Here is a 19,655-nt window from a genome sequence, read left to right as displayed (position 1 = left end):
CGGCTCGGCTCGGCTCGGGGGCGGGGCACCGGGGGGGCTGGCCGCGGCAGTTCCCGCGTCACGTGACGCTGCCCGTGGCGGCGTCGGCGGCCTCGTCAGGCGGGCGGGTCCGGAGAGGCGGCGGCGGGATGGAGGAGGAGGGCGGCTACGGTCAGTGCGGGGCTGGGGTTGCGCCGCTGGGACCCCCCCCTGCCCCACCTGGGCCGGGCCGCGGCGGGGCACGCTCCGGTGCACGGGGCCGCGGTGGGCCGCGGGGAGGTGGGGGGGTTCCCCGGTGGAGCAGGGGCGGCTCTGCCGGGCGGGCGGCGTGTTCGGGCCGGGCCGCTCCCAGGTGTGGGGCCGGGCGGGCGGGGGCGGTGGGAACTGCGCCCGCAGGTGACGGAGCGGCCGCTCGCCCACGCGTGGCCGCGGCCTTCGCGGCATCGGCCGGGCGGGGCCGAGGCGGCGGTGGAGGAAGCGCCGGGAGGAAACCGGCGCCCGCGGGGAGCGGGGCGAGCTGCTGGGGCCTGACCCGGTGGCCCCGGCGCGGCCTCATCCTGCCTGGGGCTCAGCCCCAGCGGCTCCGCACTGCCGGCGCCGCGCTGCCACAGCTCACGGGCCGCCCGCGGGGCCGGTGCTGCCGGGCTCTGGGACCGGCTGCCTGCACGCCTTCCCTGCGCCACTCTCACTTTGTATTCAGCTGCTGCCTCTGAGCACTGTCTGAGTTGAGGCTCCGCAGATCTGTAGGGCAGGCTTGTGCCGGTGGCATCCGTTGAGTGGCTCGCCAGGACCCTGGCTCCGGAGCGCATCTGCCTGGCGCAGAAGCGCCTGGTGTGTGCCCAGGGTCCGCTGCCAGGGTGGGCCAAGCAGGGCAGCACAGCTCAGGGGCTGCAGGTCCCCTTTCTCGTGCACATGCAGTTTGCTTTCCTGCTTTCTTCCATCCACCGTGTCTGCAGAGTGTTCCAGTGCTGAGGAACAGGACTGGGCAGGAAGGTGCTGCCTCTGCCTCAGCCCTCTGAGGCAGGTTCCTGTGGGTCAGCAGGTGGGTTTTCCTTGAGCTTTGCCGAGCAGGTGGCTGAAGCCTGTCTGGCTGAGATCTGAAACCAAGGTTTGGATACTGCAAGCTTTACTGGCAACCATTCTTCCTGAGTGCTGAGGTCACTCAGGCACTGCTGGTGCCAATGAAGCCACTGTTGCTAGCAATGCTGGTTCATGGGCCAGCTTCCTGCCTGCCACAGTTGTGCAGTGCAGCTGATTAGGTGGCTGCCGTTACACCCCAGAAGTGACTTTGCACAGCAGTTGACTGTGCAAGATAAGGTGCAAGTGCTTGGCCCCGCTGGTGTGCGGCCCAGCATGGGTGTTGTCAGATGCAGCCCATTAGCAGGAGAGTACTGCAAGGAGTGATTCTGCAAGCAGCCTCTCGCTGCTTCCTAGAATTGCCTGGAAGATGTCCTGGGTTGTCTGTCAGCATCAGAAATTGCCTGATCACCATGCTGCAGGGGCCACAGGGCAGCTGCAGGATGGGCAGCACAGCCATCTCCAAATCCCTGCCACTGTCCCTGTTGCAGGGTCATTGCAATCTGCAGCTGTTCTGAAGCCCTTGAGCTCTGTTGGTTTTGCAGAGGACAGTCTGCTGAGGCCTTGGCGTGGTGGGAGCCTGATGGGGAGGCTGTTGCTGGTGGGATTGCGCTGATGCCAGTGCCTGCCCCACAATACGTGGCCCCTCTCCAGCCATCTGCATCAGCAGAGAGCAAATCCCAGGGTGAGCAGCTGGTGGCACAGATGTGGGCTCCCCCCACTCCTGCCGGGGTGTGGCCCCACGCTTCCGCCCCCTTCCCCCCATCTCCTTGTGGGGACTGAACCCATACCTGGATTGGAGCTGACCAAGCACGGTGGTGCAGGGGCAAAGGCCTCTGAATGGCAGGGCAGTGGTGTTGCATTGGGGAACCAGCCCAGCTGCTCTTGACATGCTGAGCTGCAGCACCAGTGAGCAGCTGTGGGGAGCAGAATCCCATCCCAGCACTACCTCCTGTGCTGGGCCCTGTGTTGGCTCAGACCTGGCCCCTGGGTGAGGGGGATTGGGCAGCACTGGTAATCCTGCTGCACCCAAGGGATTACTGCTCACTCTGTCTTGGGGGATTAAGGGATTTCTCTAAGCTGGGTTGATGCAGCCTCCTGCAAAGCAGCTTGTGCCTGGGGGGGCCTCGCTGTCTGGGGCAGGATGGCCAGTGCCACGGGGTGGGGTGGTCCATGTGAGGTGTGGGAGATCCCCAAAGGAGGGTATGCTGTCAGGTCCCCTGGCAGGCTGGGGGTCACCGCCCGGGGGGAATCCCTGCCCTCTCCTTGCTGCCAGCCTGCACAGCCCTGTTCTGCCAGCAGGCCCTGGCAGGCCCCTGGGCATGGAATCAGCTGTTTTGGAGGCAGCTTGGGACTGCCGTGTGCACCAAGGGGACCAGGGCCGGGAGGCATGCTGCCAGGGGAGCTGCTGGTGACGCACCAGCCCTTTCTCTGGTGTGGTATGGGGTGAGCTGGGGCAAGTCACTGGGCCCATCTTGGGGGGCAGCTCTTCCGCAGAGCAGGAGGCTCCCAGGTTAAAGACACAGGGACAGTGTGGTGATAGCAGTGGGCCTGGAGAGCAGAGCCAGGGGCCCGGGCCGGCAGGGCTCAGGCAGTGCAGCACTGAGCAGAGGCAATTACCCCATTCCTCTGCTGAGATGTTTGGGAGCAGAGAATGATCAGTCATATTGCTGACACTCAGCAGTTACACTTCAGGGACGCAGCAGGGCCTGCGTCTCCTGGAGTGGCTGTTTCAGCCCATCTGTGTGCTGGGCAGTAGGGCTGGGGTCGGACATTTCTGCTCTGGGCCTGAGGCTGGAGGGAGGCTGCTCTCTGGGGCCCTGCTTTCTGGCAGGCAAAAGATCAGGGCTCAGAGCCATGGTTAAGGTGACCCCAGGGTGTTTGTGAACACTCTGCCTGACCTGAGCAGGGTGTGAAGATCAAGCTGCACGTCCAGGTCGCTTAACATGGGACGTGCTGCCTGGCCCTGCTTCAGGGTGGCTGGAGCACCCATGGGTGCCCTTGCCACGTGGGGGTTGGTTCAGGCCTGGGCAGGTGCTTGCCACATCACGTGCCCAGATCAGCCTCCCTGGCTCCTCTCGCCTGCTCTTTTGCTTCCTGGCAATGCAGCAATCACCACTTCAGCCCCTGGCAAAGGGGAAGTAGCATCCAAACCAGAAGGTCGGTCACGTCAGCAGAGAGTGCCTGGCTGCCCTCGTGAGCCTGAGAGCTGCCCTTCTCCATCTTTCCTCCTGTCTCCAGTTATATGGCTTGTGGGCACCAAGGTCCCCTTCTGCCTTGCACCCTCCTGCCTGCCAGGGCGGCTTCCTCCCAGGGCGCCCTTCCCTGCTGCCTGCCTCATCAGGGCTCTTGCCTGCCTGGCTTGGGTTTCTCCTAGCTCAGCACGTCCCCGTGCTTGCCAGCGCAGGTGAGCAGAGCTTGCTGGCTCCTAGCAACCAAGAGTTGGCAGCCAAGCTGTCCGTGGGGTGCTGCCTCGTGCCCCAGCAGGCTCTAGGGTTTGTTACTCATGGCCATGCCCTACACTCCGGGATTGCTCCTGCTTTAAGGGAAAGAGCTGTCAGTCCGGTTTGGATTCACTCAGCACCTGTGGGGCTGGGGAACACAGGTGCTGCAGGGCAAGAGGGCTGTGCCTTCCCCCCCGCTCCACAGCTGGGTCCGAGGCTGGGATCCTGGGGCAGGACTTCCCCAGTTCCCAGACCCCAGGACTGCATCAGAGCGTGAGGTATCTCCATTGCCACCAGGGCATGCCTGGAGCCCAGCCATCTGACCGGCATTGCCGGGGGACTGGCAGAAGGCGCAGCAGGCTTGCCCGTGCACAGCACGCGGGGCAGGCTGAGCCTGTCGGAGCTGTGCCGGGACTGGTGCCCGGGCCCTGCACCCCACAAGTGGGAGCCGTGGCAGCACCTCCTGCTCCCCAGGCCTCGCCAGAGCCGCCTTGTCTCTTGGTGCACCTTCCTTTATGCAGTGCTGGTTGCTACGCGACCGTCGGCTCCCGATGCTTAATGCTCTAATACGGAGAGATAAAACAGCTCTAAAAATACCCCGCTGCTGGCCCTCCGCGGGGGCAAGGGGGCTGCTGGGGGCAGGCAGCCCGGGGCGGGAGGGCTGCTGGGGAGTTCCCAAACTCCTTGTCCTCTAAGTGGCTTTGAGCCGCCGGCCGGAGCGGAGCATCGGGAGCGGAGCGGGCTGGTGTGCAGGCAGGGAGCGGCGGGGATTGGCTGGGGCTGCTGCGTGGGCTCCCGCAGCTGGAGCTCCCCTGCCAGAGCCGCCTTCCCTGGCTCCAGCCGGAGTGGGGAGTCCTCCGGCTCCCCTGCCTGCACCCTGCCCGCGGGCCCCGACACGGGGGAGCCTGCTGCTCAGCCACACGGCACCTACCGGGCCTCTGCCTGCTCCTGCCTGCCCTGCTGGAGCTGCTGGTGTCCTGCACGGGACCTCCGCAGCATGGGGACGGTCAGCGAGCTCTGTGCCTCCAGCTTCCAGGCCTTCCTTTGCCCCTCAGTGGCTGCCAAGGCAGGTAGGTGCTTCATGCCCTTCCCTCTGCTCACTGCAGGGTCCCCATCCCCCTGGAAGTCACGGCAGTGCCTGTGGCTCCAGCTCCATATGGTTCTTGCTGGCAGTGGCACAGAGAGTCCTCGCTGTCTCGCCACCTCTGTCCCCCGCACACTACCAGCCTACCCAGGCTCAGGCCTCTGCAAGCACTGAGCCCCAGCAGGACAGCTGAGCACTGGGCTACCTTGCGTGGCATTGCCCTGCACCGGTGCCAGGTGCCATGCTGGGGTGGGGGGTGCTTGGGAACTGGTGGCAGCAGCGGCTGGGAGGTTGCACGCAGCCTGGTCCTTACCTTGCCCCTTGTCTTCCTGCCCTGGGCGATGCGTGAGCACTTGGCCACCCTCGCTGCTGTAAGGGCAGCTCAGGGCAGCATTGTCAAATGGAGATCTGTGTGGGAAAGCCCAGTGCCTGCTGCACTGGCGATGCTGTTGAGGGTTGGCCGCCTGTGTGAAATGCTGCTGTCTGTGAGTTCCTGCCTGAGCATGGGACTAGGTGTGGCTGTGTGGTGGGGCATGGGGCTGTGAGACCTTCTGTGGCCAGCCCTGTGCCGTGGGCATTGTTCCTCCTGAGGCCCAGCACAGTGAGCGGAGTGGAGAGCAAGCAAGGTCCCCGCCAGGCTGTGCTCCCAGCACCAGCACAGCGCTCAATGTGTGTGCATGTGGCTGAGCCAGTGCTCGCCCAGCTGCACTGTGGGTCAGGGGTCTGTGCATGGGGAGCATGGCAGCCTGGAGCTGCCAGGAAGTGAGGCAGCAGCTGTGGATGAGGGTTCCCTGCCAGGCTCTGTGAACAGGGAGCAGGGCTGACAGGCAGGGCTGCACGGAAACAGGACGAGGCCCCTGGCTGGCTCTGGATGCAGGGTCCAGCTACCTGGGAGGGTCTTTGCTGGAAGTGTCTGTCCCCAAACTCTTCTCCTGACACACCTCAGCTGTCGGTAGGGAAGGATGGGGCTAACGCAACCCAGGATGCACACACAACATGGTGAAAACAGGATGTGGCGCGCTGAGACGGGCAGGAAGCTTCTGAGGGCCCCATGGGCCCCCCAGCCATGGGGCATAGTGGGAGCAGGCAGTGGTACCCCACAGCAGAGCCCAGCAGCAGCCGCTGGCAGCACCCTGGGCTCATCCCCATGGTCTACCTAAACTCTGCCCTTTGCCCCTCGAGCGCAGCCGGGTGCAAGTGCAGCGTGGGCTGGTGGGAGGACTGGTTACTGCTGCAGCACAGCTGTGGGCCAAAGACAACGTGAGACTTCCAAAGCTCTCCCTCCCTTTGCTCCATTGCCAGTGTTCTGGGTGCTGCTTCTCCATCTCGTGCTGCTGAGCAAGATTTAGCTGAGTCAAGGTGGCCGAGGCTCATGCAGCCTCTCCAGGCAGCTGACAGCGGGACAGGGATGTGCTGGGGTTTTGCTCCTGCTGCAGGCATGGTCTTGCAAGCCCCAGACTGTGCCGCACAGTGGTCCTGTACTGAGCAGTGGGGTCTGTACAGGCACCCAGAGCAAAGGGCCAAGGTAGTGGGGAGCAACTTCCCATGAGGACCAGCATCACCCCTGGTCCCAGTTGTGGTCCCATCCGCCAGTGTGAGCTGCTGTGGAGTCTGCAGAGGGCAGCTGGCACTGGTGGTCCTCACAGCCCTCCCAGTCCTGCCTGGAGCTCAGTCCTTACAGCCTGAGCACGACCTGGACCTGCAGTGGGGGATTCTGGCAGATCTCCAGGGGAGCTGCGGGGCAGGGCCGGGGCTCTGCTGGGAGGGGGTGACCCCAGCTGGTGAAGGGGAAGGGACCCCAATGTTGCAGTGAGCTCAAGATGTGCTGGGTCAAGTGTCCTGGCAGCCTCCAAGGAAGGAATGACAGAGCCAGCCCCCAGTACCTGCCTGGCTGGGACCCCAACACATCATGTCCCCTGACCCTGGGGCCGAGAAGGGGGAGCAGTGTGTTTCCCCTCCTGGCTGGGAGCAGAGGAATTAAGGTGCTGGCAGCCCTGGGCTGGTGGTGACAGGAGCAGGGAGTTGAGGCTCCTGCTGAGGCCAGGATGATGCCCAAGCAGCCCTGGAGCTCATTGGCCTGGCATGGCCCTGGCACAGCCCAGGAAGCACCCGGGTGGGCAGGTGTCTGCGCCCTGAAACAGCAGCACCTCTCTGGAGCCATGGGCAGCAGGGGCATGGCTGACAGGGCCTGCCAGGATGGTGCTCAGGGCAGAGGGCAACGGTGAGCTCAGCCCAGGAGTTCAAGGAGGCTAGTGGGGCCAGGATGAGGGGGAGGCAGGGGGGCAGCTCCACGCTGCCCCACTCCTGTGTCACCCACTGTGCTAGCTTGTCTTAGGGCAGTGGGGTGGGAAGCAGAGGGGGCGAGCATGGCTTCCGTGTATCACAGGGTGCTTTGCTTTGGGTATGGTGGGAGAGGGGGAAGTGCTGCTGCTCCCAGTTGCCACAGACCCCAGGGAGCCTGGGACGGATGGACAAATCCTGCCGGTGCCCCTTGCTGCCCTCCTGCTGCTGCTGCTTCCCGGCCCCCTGCACCGGGACCCCATGCTAACAGGGAGCATACGCCAGCACTGGGATCAGCATGCGGTGGGTCGCTGTGCCCCAGCTCCTGCGCCAGGCTGAAGCCAGAGCAGCCAAGCGCCTGCCTCAGCCTCCCCATCCCCGCAGCACCACTCTGCTGCCGTGAGTCTCGCCAGCCTCTTGGGATCCGCGCAGGCTCTGCTCGGCACGGCGAGGCGGGTGCTGTGTGGAGTGCCAGGGAAGGGTTAACGCCCTCTTCCTTTCCCAGAAAAGCTCTTGCGTCTGGGGTTTCTCTTCCTCTGGCTGCTGCTGACATGGCTGGGCCGGTGTCACGAGTGCTTGCCCTTCCCCGCAGCAGCGCAGGCTAGGAGGGACCTTCCCAGGCTCCGGTACAGACCCGCTGACCACCTCTGCCCTGCAGAATCTCATCCTCTGCTACACCTGCCCTGGGGCCTGCCGAGACCCCTGCCCGCTCGCAGCTGGGCAGTGGGAGGCAGCGCTGCTCCTGCCTGGGCTTGCTTTGCTCTGGTTCCGCCCGAGGCCGGCTTGCCTCAGGGCATGTCCAACCTTGGCACTGAATTTCACCTTCCCTGCGGCCGCAGTGTTGGGAGGGTCCTGCAGCACATGCTGCAGCTTGAGGATTTGGAGGTTTTGTGTCTGGCAATGGGCTTGCGATGCAGCTTGGCCCTCCTGCAGCAAGCCCGGGCTTGCAGTGTGTCCTGGGTGCCGGGCAGGAGGGGCCGGGCACCTGCGGGGACGGCACTGGGGTGTGCATATGGTGCTTGGATGTATTGATAAGGCAAGGCCTCTGGTATTTCAAGTTTACGTAACTTTTAGCCCTGGTGCCATGAGCGGGGTTGTCTGGTTCGTACTTGCTGGTGTCAGAGACTGAAAAGATTGGGAAGTGTTGCTGTCGTGTCTGAAGATATGGTGTCGCAAGCCAAGGTTGCTCCAACCTTGGCAGTGGGGGAACTTTGTGAAGGAGGAAACTTGTCAGAAAGCCTGAGCGGAGCCAGGGAAGTGCTGAGTCCAGAGATTTGGTTCACGTGGTCACCATTGCCCCAGGGGCACGTGCAGCTCCCACTGAGGAGGCAGCAGCAGCTCTGGGAGGAACCGTGCATGGTTGAGGACAGTGCTAGTCTGAAGGCATGCTTTGTCCCTGGGTGCTGGTATGGGGCAGGCAGCCATGCTGGGGACACTCTGGGTGAGTCTGGACTGGTGGCAGTGGTGGCTTGGAGTCCATGGTCATGGTGGCACGCAGGGCCTTGGCAGAATGGAGCGGGAACGTTTGGGGAAGGAGAGGGCAGTGGCAGTGCCTGTCCCCAGCACCACGGGGTGTGTGGGTAGGAGGCAGCCTGAGGGCCGAGCCAGCAGCTGCTGCTGCCACCTCCCTTGGGGAGAGTGCTCTGGAGGGACAGTGCTTTGGTGTTCTCATGGGTGACCTTGGAGTTGTGTGCAAGGGAGCTGGTGGGACCCACTGGCAGAGGTGTGAGGCGCAGGCAGTAGGCAAGGGCTGGCAGCGCTGCTGGAGTGAATGTGGGTAACCCCGGGGACAGGAGGGAACAGGAATGGGATGCCATGTTACTGCAGAGTGGGAGGTCATGCACTGGGAATGTTGCAGGAGCTGTGGGACTCGGGGAGCAAGGAGGGGCATGTGGTGGCCCCAGGCTTGATCCTTGGGAGGGTGTGCCTGGCTCCCGCAGCATGACAGGGAGGTGTAGATGTCATGGCACACAGGCAAGGTTTATCAAGAGGATGTGCCAGCTATGGGCGCTGGCTTGGAAAGATGGATTGAGCGCAGAGGGGGCTGTAAGGACAGCCAGGAGCTGTTTTTTGTTTGGGACTGACCCGGTGCAACAGAGCAACCCTCCAGATCTATGTGGAACTCATGCCACGGGGCACAGCAGAGCTACTCTGCCACAGCAGGGACTGGGACAGACAACAGCACCAGTCCAGCCAGGGTAGAGTGGAGTTAAACAGGACTTGGCAGGGCCAGGGCCGGCAGGAGGATCGCTGGAGCTGGTCCAGGGGCCATGCTGGTCCTCTCTGCCTGAACTACCCAGCTGCCTTGGGCTGAATCAGCTGGAACTGGCGGTGCCCAGTTACTCCACTGCCCAGTTACCCCACTGCAGCCACTGCTTGGCGGGGCGATGCCCTGGCTCTCGCATTCCTCGCATGCCATCGGTGGCACTTAGCTGCTGCGTGGGGCCAGGGATGCTGATCGCCAGCCCTGCTCCACCGGGCACCCAGCAGCTCCATATCCCAGCTCCTGACAGGCCCCAGGCTGCTGGCCGGGAGCAGAGACTGTGCCTGGAGCCTGGCAGGGACAATTCCCATGGCCACGCATGCTGACCTGACCATGTCTCTGCTCAGTGCCCAGTGACCTGACCCCAGAGGAGTGCCAGGAGCTGGAGAACATCCGACGCCGCAAGCAGGAACTGCTGGCCGACATACAGGTGTGATGCTGAGGGCCACTGCCCGCACGTGCAATCCCCCTGTCCTGAACGCAGCTGTCCCCTGGGAGGGAGGGGACAATCTCCCTGCCTGTGTCACTAGGCAGGGTCCCTGCAGCCCTATCCAGGGTCCCTTGCCCCGCTGTAGGAAAGGTGAGGCAGGGAGGAGAGGCTGCCCTGGCTGGGGCTGTCTGTAACAGCCATGGGATTGGGGTGCAGCACTGCAGACCTGCAGAGCCTGTGCAGGAGCAAGCCCAGGCAGGGCTGTGGGTCGGGTTTGTGCTCCCGTCCCCTTTCCTTGCCAGCCCCTGGCTCCTCGCATCCCATGGGGGCTCTCATGGACCTTGTGGGGCAGAATATAGAGCTACTGGACCTGCAGGGCAGGGTGGGCTGGGCCGACGGGGTGAACGCCTGCGGCTGCTGCGGGGAGCCCATGACCTGCTTGCCCAGTGGTGCTGCCTCTGCAGGGCCCCAGGGCTGGGGAGAAGGTCCCAGTGGGGCATGTGGGCTTGGGCTGGCAGCTGACCTGCCCTGCAGCCATGGCTTCTCCTTGTGCCCTGTGTGCTTTTGCCATTCCCCGTGGACTGGGGCACCGGCGTCTCCGTGCCAGCCCCTCCCTGGCACAGGCAGGGACTGTGTTTCAGGGCCAGGCCACTGCCCTGGCCAGCGACTGCGAGGTCAGTGCTCATCTGGGACACTCGTCAGTCATGTCCCTGATTAAGGCAGCAAAGGCTAATTATTGCCATATGCTGGGCATGATCTAAAGGGATTAGGGGGTAATTTTGTTAACCTCTGAATCTCTTCCTTCCTGTACACTCAGAGCATGGCGAAGGTGCAGGGGGATTAGCAGCCAGGTGCAGCCAGCCCCTCTGCAAGTGCCCCCCCCCCCTCCCCGAGCTGGCTCAGTCCCAGGGCAGCCCGCGGGTGGGAAGGGGGGAGGGAAGGAGTGGCTTCTGGGGCCCCCTCGGGGAATAGCCCCAGGGCTACCGTCAGGGCTGGGGGGCTGGAGGGTTTGGGAGGGAGGAAGGCAGGAGCCTCCTGTCTCAGTGCTTTCTCTCCGCTCAGCGGCTGAAAGATGAGATAGCAGAAGTGACGAATGAGATTGAGAACCTGGGGTCCACGGAGGAGAGGTGAGTCCTCTGCTGTTGCAGCAGCCCAGGGCCTCTGCTGAGCCCCCTCCCCTGTGGCGAGGCCATCCAGTGCTGGATGCCGGCTCGCTCACACTGTGTGGTGGCCAGTGGCGGTTGAGCTGTGCAGCCACATCCCGTGGGTGCTGGCTGGTGCAGGTGGCTTTTCCGTGTGCTCTGAATTCCTTGGAGCGGCAGCAGGATCGCAGTCTGAACTGCTGCCTGCAAAGGTCTGTTTTTCTAAGCCTCAGCCCCTCTGTCTGGCCACAGCGACTGTCTGACTTTGTTATTCTGAGCTGGTGCAGGCTGTGCCAGCCTGGGATTAGGGGATCCTGGCAGCCGATGGGAGCTGACTCCCTGTGTTTTTTCCAGTCACCCACTGGGGCATGAAGGCTGTCACCCTCACGCTGGCCCCACTGGGGCCTGAAGGCTGCTCTCCCCAGAGCCCCGCTGCACCCAGCTTGACCTAGTCTTCCCCCAGGCAGAGGTGACCTGCCAGGTTGCTATACCCAGCACCCCTTCTGCATGGGGTGACCCCATGGATGGGGCATGGCAGGCCAAGAGCAGCCCCATGCTGCTCTGGCACAGAGTGGGGCAGAGACACGAAGCAGTGTGCCAGCTTCGTCCCATGCAGGTTCAGCACAGGGGGCCTGGCCCAGAGTTGCTCAGCTCCAGTTCGGTCCACGCTGACACCACAGAGCTCTGCCCAAGGGGCGAGGGAGGGCAGGAGGCAGCCAGGTCCCTCCTGGGTACTAAGAGCTGCTTTGTGCCTTTCAGGAAAAACATGCAGAGAAACAAGCAGGTGGCCATGGGCCGGAAGAAGTTCAACATGGATCCCAAGAAGGTACTGTGGGGTGTGGGCTGGGTCAGGAGTGCAGCAGTTCACCAGCCTGTCTGGGGCCATGCTGGGCTCTGCCACCTCACATTGCAGGTGCCTGGCTGCCCACAGGGACCAGGGCAGAGCCAGCACCCAGGGCAGGGGCTGGGGAGGAAGTGGGCAGGCTGGCAGGGTCAGCAGCAAGCCCCAGAGCAGCTTCTCTTGCACCATTCCAGGGCATCCAGTTCCTGATCGAAAATGACCTGCTGAAGAACACGTGCGAGGATATTGCTCAGTTCCTTTACAAGGGAGAGGGCCTCAACAAGACAGCCATCGGTGACTACCTGGGTGAGAGGTACGCTAGCCTGGGACAGCTCAGGTCTCCTGAGGGTGCCCTGGGCTCTCAGCCCCTGAGAGATGGGACACTGCAGCTCTTTGAACTTACAGGGCGGCTGAGTGGGGCCACACAGGGGGCCAGGCACCCTGAGTGTTAGGGCCAGCTGGGGGGCTGTTTGATCCGTGGCTGGCACTTGCAAGAGGCCGGTGTGTGTAAACCAGCCCAGGACTCAAGTTGGGGGCACATAGCTTCAGATTTCCCCCCACAAATAAAAGCAGAGTCTGGAGCCAGGCAGGGAGACACAACGCCACTCGGCAGTCACAGGACGTGCTGCTCATGCATCCCTCATGCTCTGGCTTTGTTCCCGCAGGGATGAGTTCAACATCCAAGTCCTGCATGCCTTTGTGGAGCTGCACGAGTTCACTGACCTTAACCTCGTGCAGGCCTTGCGGTGAGTGAAGGGGGCCAGGAGCTGAGCTGTGCCCCATCAGGGGAGATGGGCGGAGGGCTGTAGCAATGTGAGTGTGGCTGGAGGGCACGTGGAGCCCTCAAAGCAGTGCAACACCATGCTCTTCACAGGCAGTTCCTATGGAGCTTCCGACTGCCTGGGGAGGCACAAAAGATCGACCGGATGATGGAGGCCTTTGCCCAGCGATACTGCCAGTGCAACCCTGGCGTCTTCCAGTCCACAGGTGAGTACCTGACCTGGCGCCCCTTTCACTGGCCATCCTGCCTCACAGCTGACTTTCCCCTCTGCACCTGTAGACACCTGCTACGTGCTCTCCTTCGCTATCATCATGCTGAACACCAGTCTGCACAACCCCAATGTCAAGGACAAACCCACGGCAGAGCGCTTCATTGCCATGAACCGTGGCATCAACGATGGGGGGGACCTACCCGAGGAGCTGCTTCGGGTGAGGGATGGGATATGGAGGCACCAGGGCTGGACTGCAGAGCTGGCCCATCACAGGGTTCCTGGGTGGAGCAGAGCTGACACCATGTATCATTGTACCAGAATCTCTATGAAAGCATCAAGAATGAGCCCTTCAAAATCCCTGAGGATGACGGCAATGACCTCACCCACACCTTCTTCAACCCCGACCGGGAGGGCTGGCTCCTGAAGTTAGGTGAGTGCTGGCAGCCGTGGCCTGGGGAGTGCAGGTTCTCCCCAGGGACAGAGCTGGGCTATGGGTGCGATGGCCTTGGCCTGCCTACACCTCGCCTGCTGGCCTGGCTCCTCAGAGTGTGACCCTGTGGAAGGGCAGGAGAGTGCAGAGAGGGACACAGCCCCCCCGTGGGGAAGGCGTCCATACATCCAGCAGCCCTCCATCTTCCCTTGGCTGGGCGGCAGGAGCAGATTCACAGCTGACAAGGCCCTGCGGTGCAGCTGGGTGGGCATCCCAGGGACTCCTGCCTCTAGGTTGGGCAAGGCCTGGCCTACAGAGCTAGTAGCAGAGCCTGGTGTTGGAGCATGGAGACCGTGAGGCCCTCCTCATCACTGAGTCACAGCAGGGTCCCATTGGAGCGGGTCCCATTGGAGCAAGCCCCCAGGAGTGAGCGGCAAGCTGCGTGCATCCCCCCCTCCATGCCACAGACGAGTCCCTGCCTCACCTTCCCACAGCATTATCACTGCATCCCGGCTCCACATGCAGGCAGCGTGCATGGCATCCCCGCAGCCCTGCTGCACAGCCCGGCTCTGGCGGCCGGTGAGCTCATCCCACGCCCTGGCTCCTGTGGCTTCTCCTCGGCAGCTCTGGGGAATCCTGTGCCCAGGTTCAGCGAGGGGGGGACAGGGTGCTGTCAGGACCAGGGTCTGGTGGGGGCCTTTCCCTCAGGCTGTTGCTGGGTTCCGGACTCTGTCCACTCTCCAGGGTATGTTTCTGCCATACTGTCACCCCCTCAGGATGGGAAGGGGGCCATACTCCCACCCCATGCCCTGACGAGGGCAGAGCCTGGCCTGGGGCTGAGCAAGAGCCATCTGCCCCCTGGCTCTGGGGAACACGGGGGAGAGCCCCAGACCTGCTTCCCCTGTCCCTAAGCAAGCCCAGTGCCCTGCTGTTGGAAGAGTTGCATGCACAGCAGGTTGTCACCCGCTGCCATGGGGCCGTGGGTGGCTGGTAGTGCAGAGAGGCGGCTGTGGGCACCAGCTTGGCTGCTGTGGCTCAGCCCACTCATGGGGCTGGGAGGGACCCTGTGGAGAGGCCAGGGGGTGGGGGGAGCCAGGCCCTGCAACCCCCCAGCCGAGGAGATCCATCCCACAGAGCCACAGTGAGCCAGGGCAGGTCAGCACCCGCGGCAGTGCTGCCAGCCTGGCCCCTCACAGCTTCCCTGCTGCAGCCCTGTCCCACTGACCTGCACAGGGCAAGGGGGGTTCTTTGGTGTTTCGTCTTTTTATTTTTTTTCCTTTTTTTTTAATTTTCTTTTCTCCCTCATTTGTATGTTTCCATGATTTGGCTCTTCCTTTCCTTGCCCCCAACTCCAGGAGGTACGTACCCCTCTCCCCTGCTCTGCTCACGCTGCTGGGGCTTCGTTTCCTTTTTGTTTTTAATTGCTGGTGATTAGTCTCATTGCTGCTGCTGCTAACCACCCGCACTGCTCCGGGGACCTCGCCTGCCGAGGGGACAGCCCCACCACCACCAGGGCAGGGACATGGGGTACCAACTCTGCTGATACCGACCACTCCCCAAGGCCTGCTGGCCCTCTCTACTGCCCCAGTGCACCCCACGGTTGGATGGGGCCATGGCTGCTCCTTGCCCAGCTGCTGGCAGGGGCTGCCTGCCCATCCATGCTATGCCCTGTCCGTGGGCAGCTCATCCTGGCCGCAGTGGGCCTCCACGTCTGGTGCCCCGAGGGATGGGGACTGTTTTGGGGTGTCCTCGGGAAGGGTCTCAACCTTGGGGGGGGGGGGGGTCGGTGGGTGCTGAGTGCCTGAAGCTGGATGGGAGCAGGCAGGAGCCATCTGCGCCGTGCCCTGTGCCGTGCTGAGGGCTCACAGCAGTCCCTGTGCTGGGCACTGGCAATGCCCCAGGTCCTTCGCCTGCAGCCCTGGGGTGCCGAGGAGCATCAGTGCTCCCAGCTGGGGCTGTGCTGCCCCCAGGTCCTACCTGGCCCCACACCCCTGTGGGCCCTAAACGCCAGGCTCCTGCACTCCCCGTGCCGTGGCACCCTGCCTTGGCACATAGCCTCTTCCCACCAACAGCCCCGGGAGAGGAGGTGGCCCTGAGGAATGCCGGGGGCTGGAGAGGGTCAAGTCCCAGATTTTGGGGTGGGCTTGGCTGGAGGGAAGCAGAGGGGCTTTTTCTTCTAGGAAGCACTGGCCCCAGCCTGGCTCAGGGGCAGGGGCTGGGGTGGACAGCCAGCTGGCATGGGGGAGCAGGGAGGCACGGGGCCTTCTCAGCAGGGTGGAGGAGATGAGCACGGCCCCCTGTGCACACAGTGCCTCCTCATATCCATGCTGGACCTGGGCACATGGCCTTGGTGCTCATCCCATGGGTGGCAGCACAGCTGGCCCTGCTGTGATGGCCAGAGCACACTGGCACGGTGGAGGGGGAGCTGGGCCCAAGGGCAAGCAACCCCTGAGCCCAGGGAGCAGCTTCTCTGTCTGTGGTGGCAGCTGTGAGACTCGCTCTGGCCAAGAGTCTGTGAGCCACGGCCTTGGGCTCATGCCTTGCCCCAGCACCAGGCTGCACTGGCTGGAATGCAGCGGGACTGTGATCAGTGTGAACAGAAAGTCTCTGCATCCCCCGAGAGCTGCCTGGCTGCAGCATCCTCTGGCCATGCTGAATCAGTGTTTTGGGTGGGAATGGGCACGCAGCGCTCCTGACCCGGCACCCCCACCACCTTCCGCCTCCATCCTCATCCATCTGCTTTCCGCTCCTGCTCGTGCCCTGCCCGGCGTGGTGTGTGCTGCCTGCTACTGCTGTGCCCGGCGCCCGCCAGGCTGCCTGGCTCTGCTTGCACCCCGGCGCCCAGTGCTTGTCTGTGTGTGTCCGCATGGGCTCCAGCACTGCCGTAGCCTCTGCGTGCCACGAGCCTCCAGGCACGTGCCCAGGCTGCGCTCTGCTGGGGCTGCACACAACCTGTTTCTTTCCACTTCCAGGAGGCAGGGTGAAGACGTGGAAGAGACGCTGGTTCATTCTGACCGACAACTGCCTTTACTACTTTGAGTACACGACGGTCAGTGACCTTTTTTTGGGGTGTGCTGAGCTGGGGCAGGGAAGGCTGCCGGATCCAGCCCCGTGCTTACGTGCCTTCGTGGCACAGCCTGGGCACAGCATACTAGCGCGGGGCTGGCGGCCTGCCTCTTGCTGTGCTGGGGTGCTGGTGACTGTCAGGGTGCAGGATGTGACCCTCAGGCTGGGTAGCACTTGATGCCTGCACAGGGGGGTGTTGGGGAGGGGGCTCTTAGCAGCATCCAGCCCTGCTGGGGGCATGCAGGTGGGATTTGGTGGTGCCCAGCCTGCAGCTGAAGCCTCTGCTTGGCCCCACCAGGATAAAGAGCCCCGTGGCATCATCCCCCTGGAGAACCTGAGCATCCGTGAGGTGGAGGACTCGAAGAAGCCCGTGAGTGCTGCAGCAGTGTCCCCTGGGGCTTGAGGGGCAGCCCAGGTGCTCTGCTTGGGGCAGGAGCTGGGCAGGGAAAGCTGGGAGGTGTTACAGCCCCTGAGGGATGGCCCAGGGAGAGGTGGGGGGGTCCCGTAGTGGTTGCTTGCTCCACTCATCACAGCAGCTGGGCACAGACCTTGTGCTGGTCACCATGGTGTCCAGGGCTGGTGGCCGTGCACATGGGGGTCTATGGGGTGATGATCACAGTGTGTCCATCCCTCTCTGCTGCATTGGGGGTGGCTGTGCCAGGGACCCAGTGTGCTGCCTCATCCCTCCCAGCCTGGGGTCCCCTTTGGAAGTGGGAACTACCTCTGAATGGTCTCTTCCCTCCCAGAACTGCTTTGAGCTCTACATCCCTGACAACAAGGACCAGGTGATCAAGGCCTGCAAGACAGAGGCAGATGGGCGCGTGGTGGAGGGGAACCACACAGTGTACCGCATCTCTGCCCCCACGCCCGAGGAGAAGGAGGAGTGGATAAAGTGCATTAAGTGAGTGCTTAGAGGAGTGGGTGGCAGGGTGCTGGTCGGGGACATGGTGCTGGGCAGGGGCACAGCAGGGACCTGTCTGCTTCCTGGGGCACCCTGCAAGGATGGGGAGACAACAAGCTTTTCCAGGGGCACCCACCCACATAGGTCAGACCCAGCCCTACAGCAGTTTTCAGCTGGCTGTACAGCTAACCCGAGCCCTTGTTCCCCTGCCAGGGCAGCAATCAGCCGGGACCCTTTCTATGAGATGCTGGCCGCAAGGAAGAAGAAGGTCTCCTCCACTAAGAGACACTAGCAGCCACCACTGGCCCTGCAAGGCTGGTATGCCCTGGCAGCCGGAGCGTCCCCACTCCCCAGGGGGCTGCCGTGCTGCAGCCTGGCCCTCAGAGCACAGGACCCAGCTTCAGCTTCACAGTGTCTTTACTGAGGGGGCATGGGCATCTCCGTGGCTCTTTCCCCCCACCATCACTGCCTCATCTCCAGGACAGCATCTTCACAGGTTTGAGCTGGGACACCAGCACCCCTGGGCGGAGGGAGCCCCATCCTGCCCCAGGCTCCGCTGTGAGGTGGGAAGCGCCATGTGTGCGCCATCCTCGCCTCCTGCTCAGCAGCCAGAGCAGGGCTCCATGGGCTCTCTGCTCTTGATCCCACCAGCAAGCGTGCCTCTGAGAAGTGACACATGCCTCTGGATCCCCACAGCACCCATCTCCTGAAGTACTTGGGACGTCCCACTGGGAAGGGTGGTGGCTGGTGGTTAGCAGCTGGGGGTTTTGGGTTGCTGCAGGCACCAGGGTGAAGGGCAGCTGCCCCAGGGGAGCTGGGGGGCCCTGCGGAGGCATGACTCCTGGCCCGCGTTGTAGTGGGCTTGGGTCTGTCCTGGGCTTCCCCACGCTGCTGCCTTGGACCCTCCCAGCTGTCCGCTGCACTAGAGATGGTCCCCATGGGCACCAGGAGGGCTGAGGGGCAGGTGGTTGTCACCATCACAGTGTGCAGTGCTGCCACAGGGAGCACGTATATGTCTTTGCCAAGCCGTGAGGTGTTGGAGTGTGGGTGAGGGCCCTGTCTGGCGTGTGGCATTGCCCCCCAGCACATGCCTGCAGCAGTCCCCTCGGCAAGGGGCAGGGGAGGCTCTGCCAGGGGTGGCCGTGGTCTAGGGGTGGCCATGGTCTCCTGAAGCACAAGCCATTGCTCCAGAGCGGGTGGTGGGACATGCCCAGGGCCTGCACCAGGGACAGCTGCTGTCAGGGGGTGGGGGGGTGGGGTCTGGCTGGGCCAGGGTCTGCAGCCCCCCTGCCTCTGCCTTGCAAACACCTGTGTCTTGTCCTGTTTCCCCAGCCACCATGCATGGTCTGGAGGGAGGCACCTGGATCAGTATTAGTCTATTTATCAGAGGTGTAAATACTCCTGTATAGTTTTCTCCTTTTAGATTATTTTGTATGGCAGGTCGTTCTGTGCAGAGGCCTCTCCAGAGGGTGGGGGGGGTGGCAGGATTTTTTATTCTAACTTTTTTTTTTTTTTTTTTTTGCCATGACCTTGTAAACTAGTGCTGAGGACCGGCAGCAAATAAACACTGAACTGCGCTCAGCCTCTGCCTCCTGTGGTCTGTGTGTGTCTCAGGACGGGCAGGAGCCCCCAGCTCTGCACTGCCAGCTCCTGCCCTGTGCCCCAGCTTTGCAACCAGGTTCAGCTTCTGCTGGTGCCAAGATTTCGGTGCCTGGCACCGCAGCAATACCATGCTGGATGAAACTGGCAGTGCTGCAGCCAGCATGGTCCTGGTTTGAGCCTCGACCTGTTCCCATCCACAGCCTCTCGTTTCTTGGTGCACAGGGAGGTGTTTGTGTGCCTTGTGCCCTCACCAGCTCCCCTCAGCTTGCCCTGGCCACCAGCAGTGTGCCTTAAGGACCTCACCATAGGGTGCAGGGTGGCAGTGCTGGGGCAGGATGGCTCCTGCCACCCACTCAGTGTGCAGTGGGGCTGGCAGCAAGCTCAGCTGAGCAGGGGGTGGCTGCCAACCCGCAGCGACCTGCAGGCTGGACCATGCAGTGCTGGACCCTCCGGCTGCACAGCGGCATGCATTGCACTGGTGAGAGGGGCCTGGGACAATGGGTTGGTGGGGCACCGCCATGGGTACCCTCACGTCCTAGCTCTGCCAGATGGCTGAGCACCAGGGAGGAGAGCAGCCCAGCCCTGCCGGCAGTGGAGCTGGGGGGGCAGGTTGTACCCAGGTGGTACCAGCTGTAAATGGAATGTGAGCAAAAGGCCCCATGCCTCAGATGGGGCAACCCTTGGCACTGTGTCGAGACCCCAGCAAAAGTGGAGGATATGTGGGCAAGCAGACCTAGCCAAGGGGTGCCAGGCGGGGATGCAGGGGGGAGAGGGCAGCTCTGCTGTTACGAAGCAACTGGGGTGGTGCTGGTGTCAGTAGAGGCCAGTGTCGGTTGGGGCTGGTGCTGGTCGGGGCCAGCGTCAGTTGGGGCTGGGGCCAGTTGGGGCTGGTGATGGAGTCTGTTGGGGCCAGTGTCAGTGTCGGTTGGGGCAGGTGTCGGTGTCAGTTGGGGCTGGTGTCAGTGTCGGTTGGGGCAGGTGTCGGTTGGGGCCGGGCCAGTGTCGGTTGGGGCAGGTGTCGGTTGGGGCCAGTGCCGGTTGGGGCCGGTGTCGGTTGGGGCTGGTGTCGGTGTCGGTTGGGGCCGGTGTCAGTTGGGGCCAGTGCCGGTTGGGGCCGGGCCGGT

At 63.2% G+C, this 19,655-nt stretch overlaps 1 protein-coding gene across 5 annotated transcripts; it reads left to right on the top strand.

The window, feature by feature from the left end:
• Window positions 1-75: 75 nt before the first annotated feature.
• On the top strand, window positions 76-18,510 carry CYTH1 (cytohesin 1). Of its 5 annotated transcripts, none has more exons than XM_056336376.1 (13): window positions 76-150; window positions 9,475-9,557; window positions 10,620-10,684; window positions 11,459-11,525; window positions 11,735-11,853; window positions 12,206-12,286; window positions 12,415-12,527; window positions 12,601-12,749; window positions 12,851-12,962; window positions 15,935-16,011; window positions 16,327-16,398; window positions 16,775-16,929; window positions 17,143-18,510. In XM_056336376.1, the coding sequence occupies exons 1-13, from the start codon at window positions 129-131 to the stop codon at window positions 17,219-17,221; spliced, it is 1,194 nt and encodes a 397-aa protein (XP_056192351.1). In that variant the 5' UTR covers window positions 76-128; the 3' UTR covers window positions 17,222-18,510. The 5 variants fall into 5 exon arrangements, with proteins under 5 accessions (XP_056192351.1, XP_056192340.1, XP_056192358.1 ...); XM_056336365.1 differs by lacking the exon at window positions 76-150 and adding an exon at window positions 4,212-4,570; XM_056336383.1 differs by lacking the exon at window positions 76-150 and adding an exon at window positions 7,466-7,490 and having other exon boundaries at window positions 12,851-12,963; window positions 15,933-16,011.
• The last annotated feature ends 1,145 nt before the right edge of the window (window positions 18,511-19,655 follow it).

Source organism: Falco biarmicus, chromosome 1, assembly GCF_023638135.1.
Source record: "Falco biarmicus isolate bFalBia1 chromosome 1, bFalBia1.pri, whole genome shotgun sequence".
Classification (NCBI taxonomy): domain Eukaryota; kingdom Metazoa; phylum Chordata; class Aves; order Falconiformes; family Falconidae; genus Falco; species Falco biarmicus.
This window is presented reverse-complemented; position numbering and strand designations above follow the sequence as displayed.

Bases quoted from the DNA above. Each gene is read 5' to 3' on its own strand.
- CYTH1 (XM_056336345.1), top strand. From the start codon at position 8,029: ATGGTGTCGCAAGCCAAGGTTGCTCCAACCTTGGCAGTGGGGGAACTT. The intron at 9,558-10,619 runs GTGTGATGCTGA...CTCTCCGCTCAG, and splicing joins AACTGCTGGCCGACATACAG to CGGCTGAAAGATGAGATAGC. The intron at 16,012-16,326 runs GTCAGTGACCTT...TGGCCCCACCAG, and splicing joins ACTACTTTGAGTACACGACG to GATAAAGAGCCCCGTGGCAT.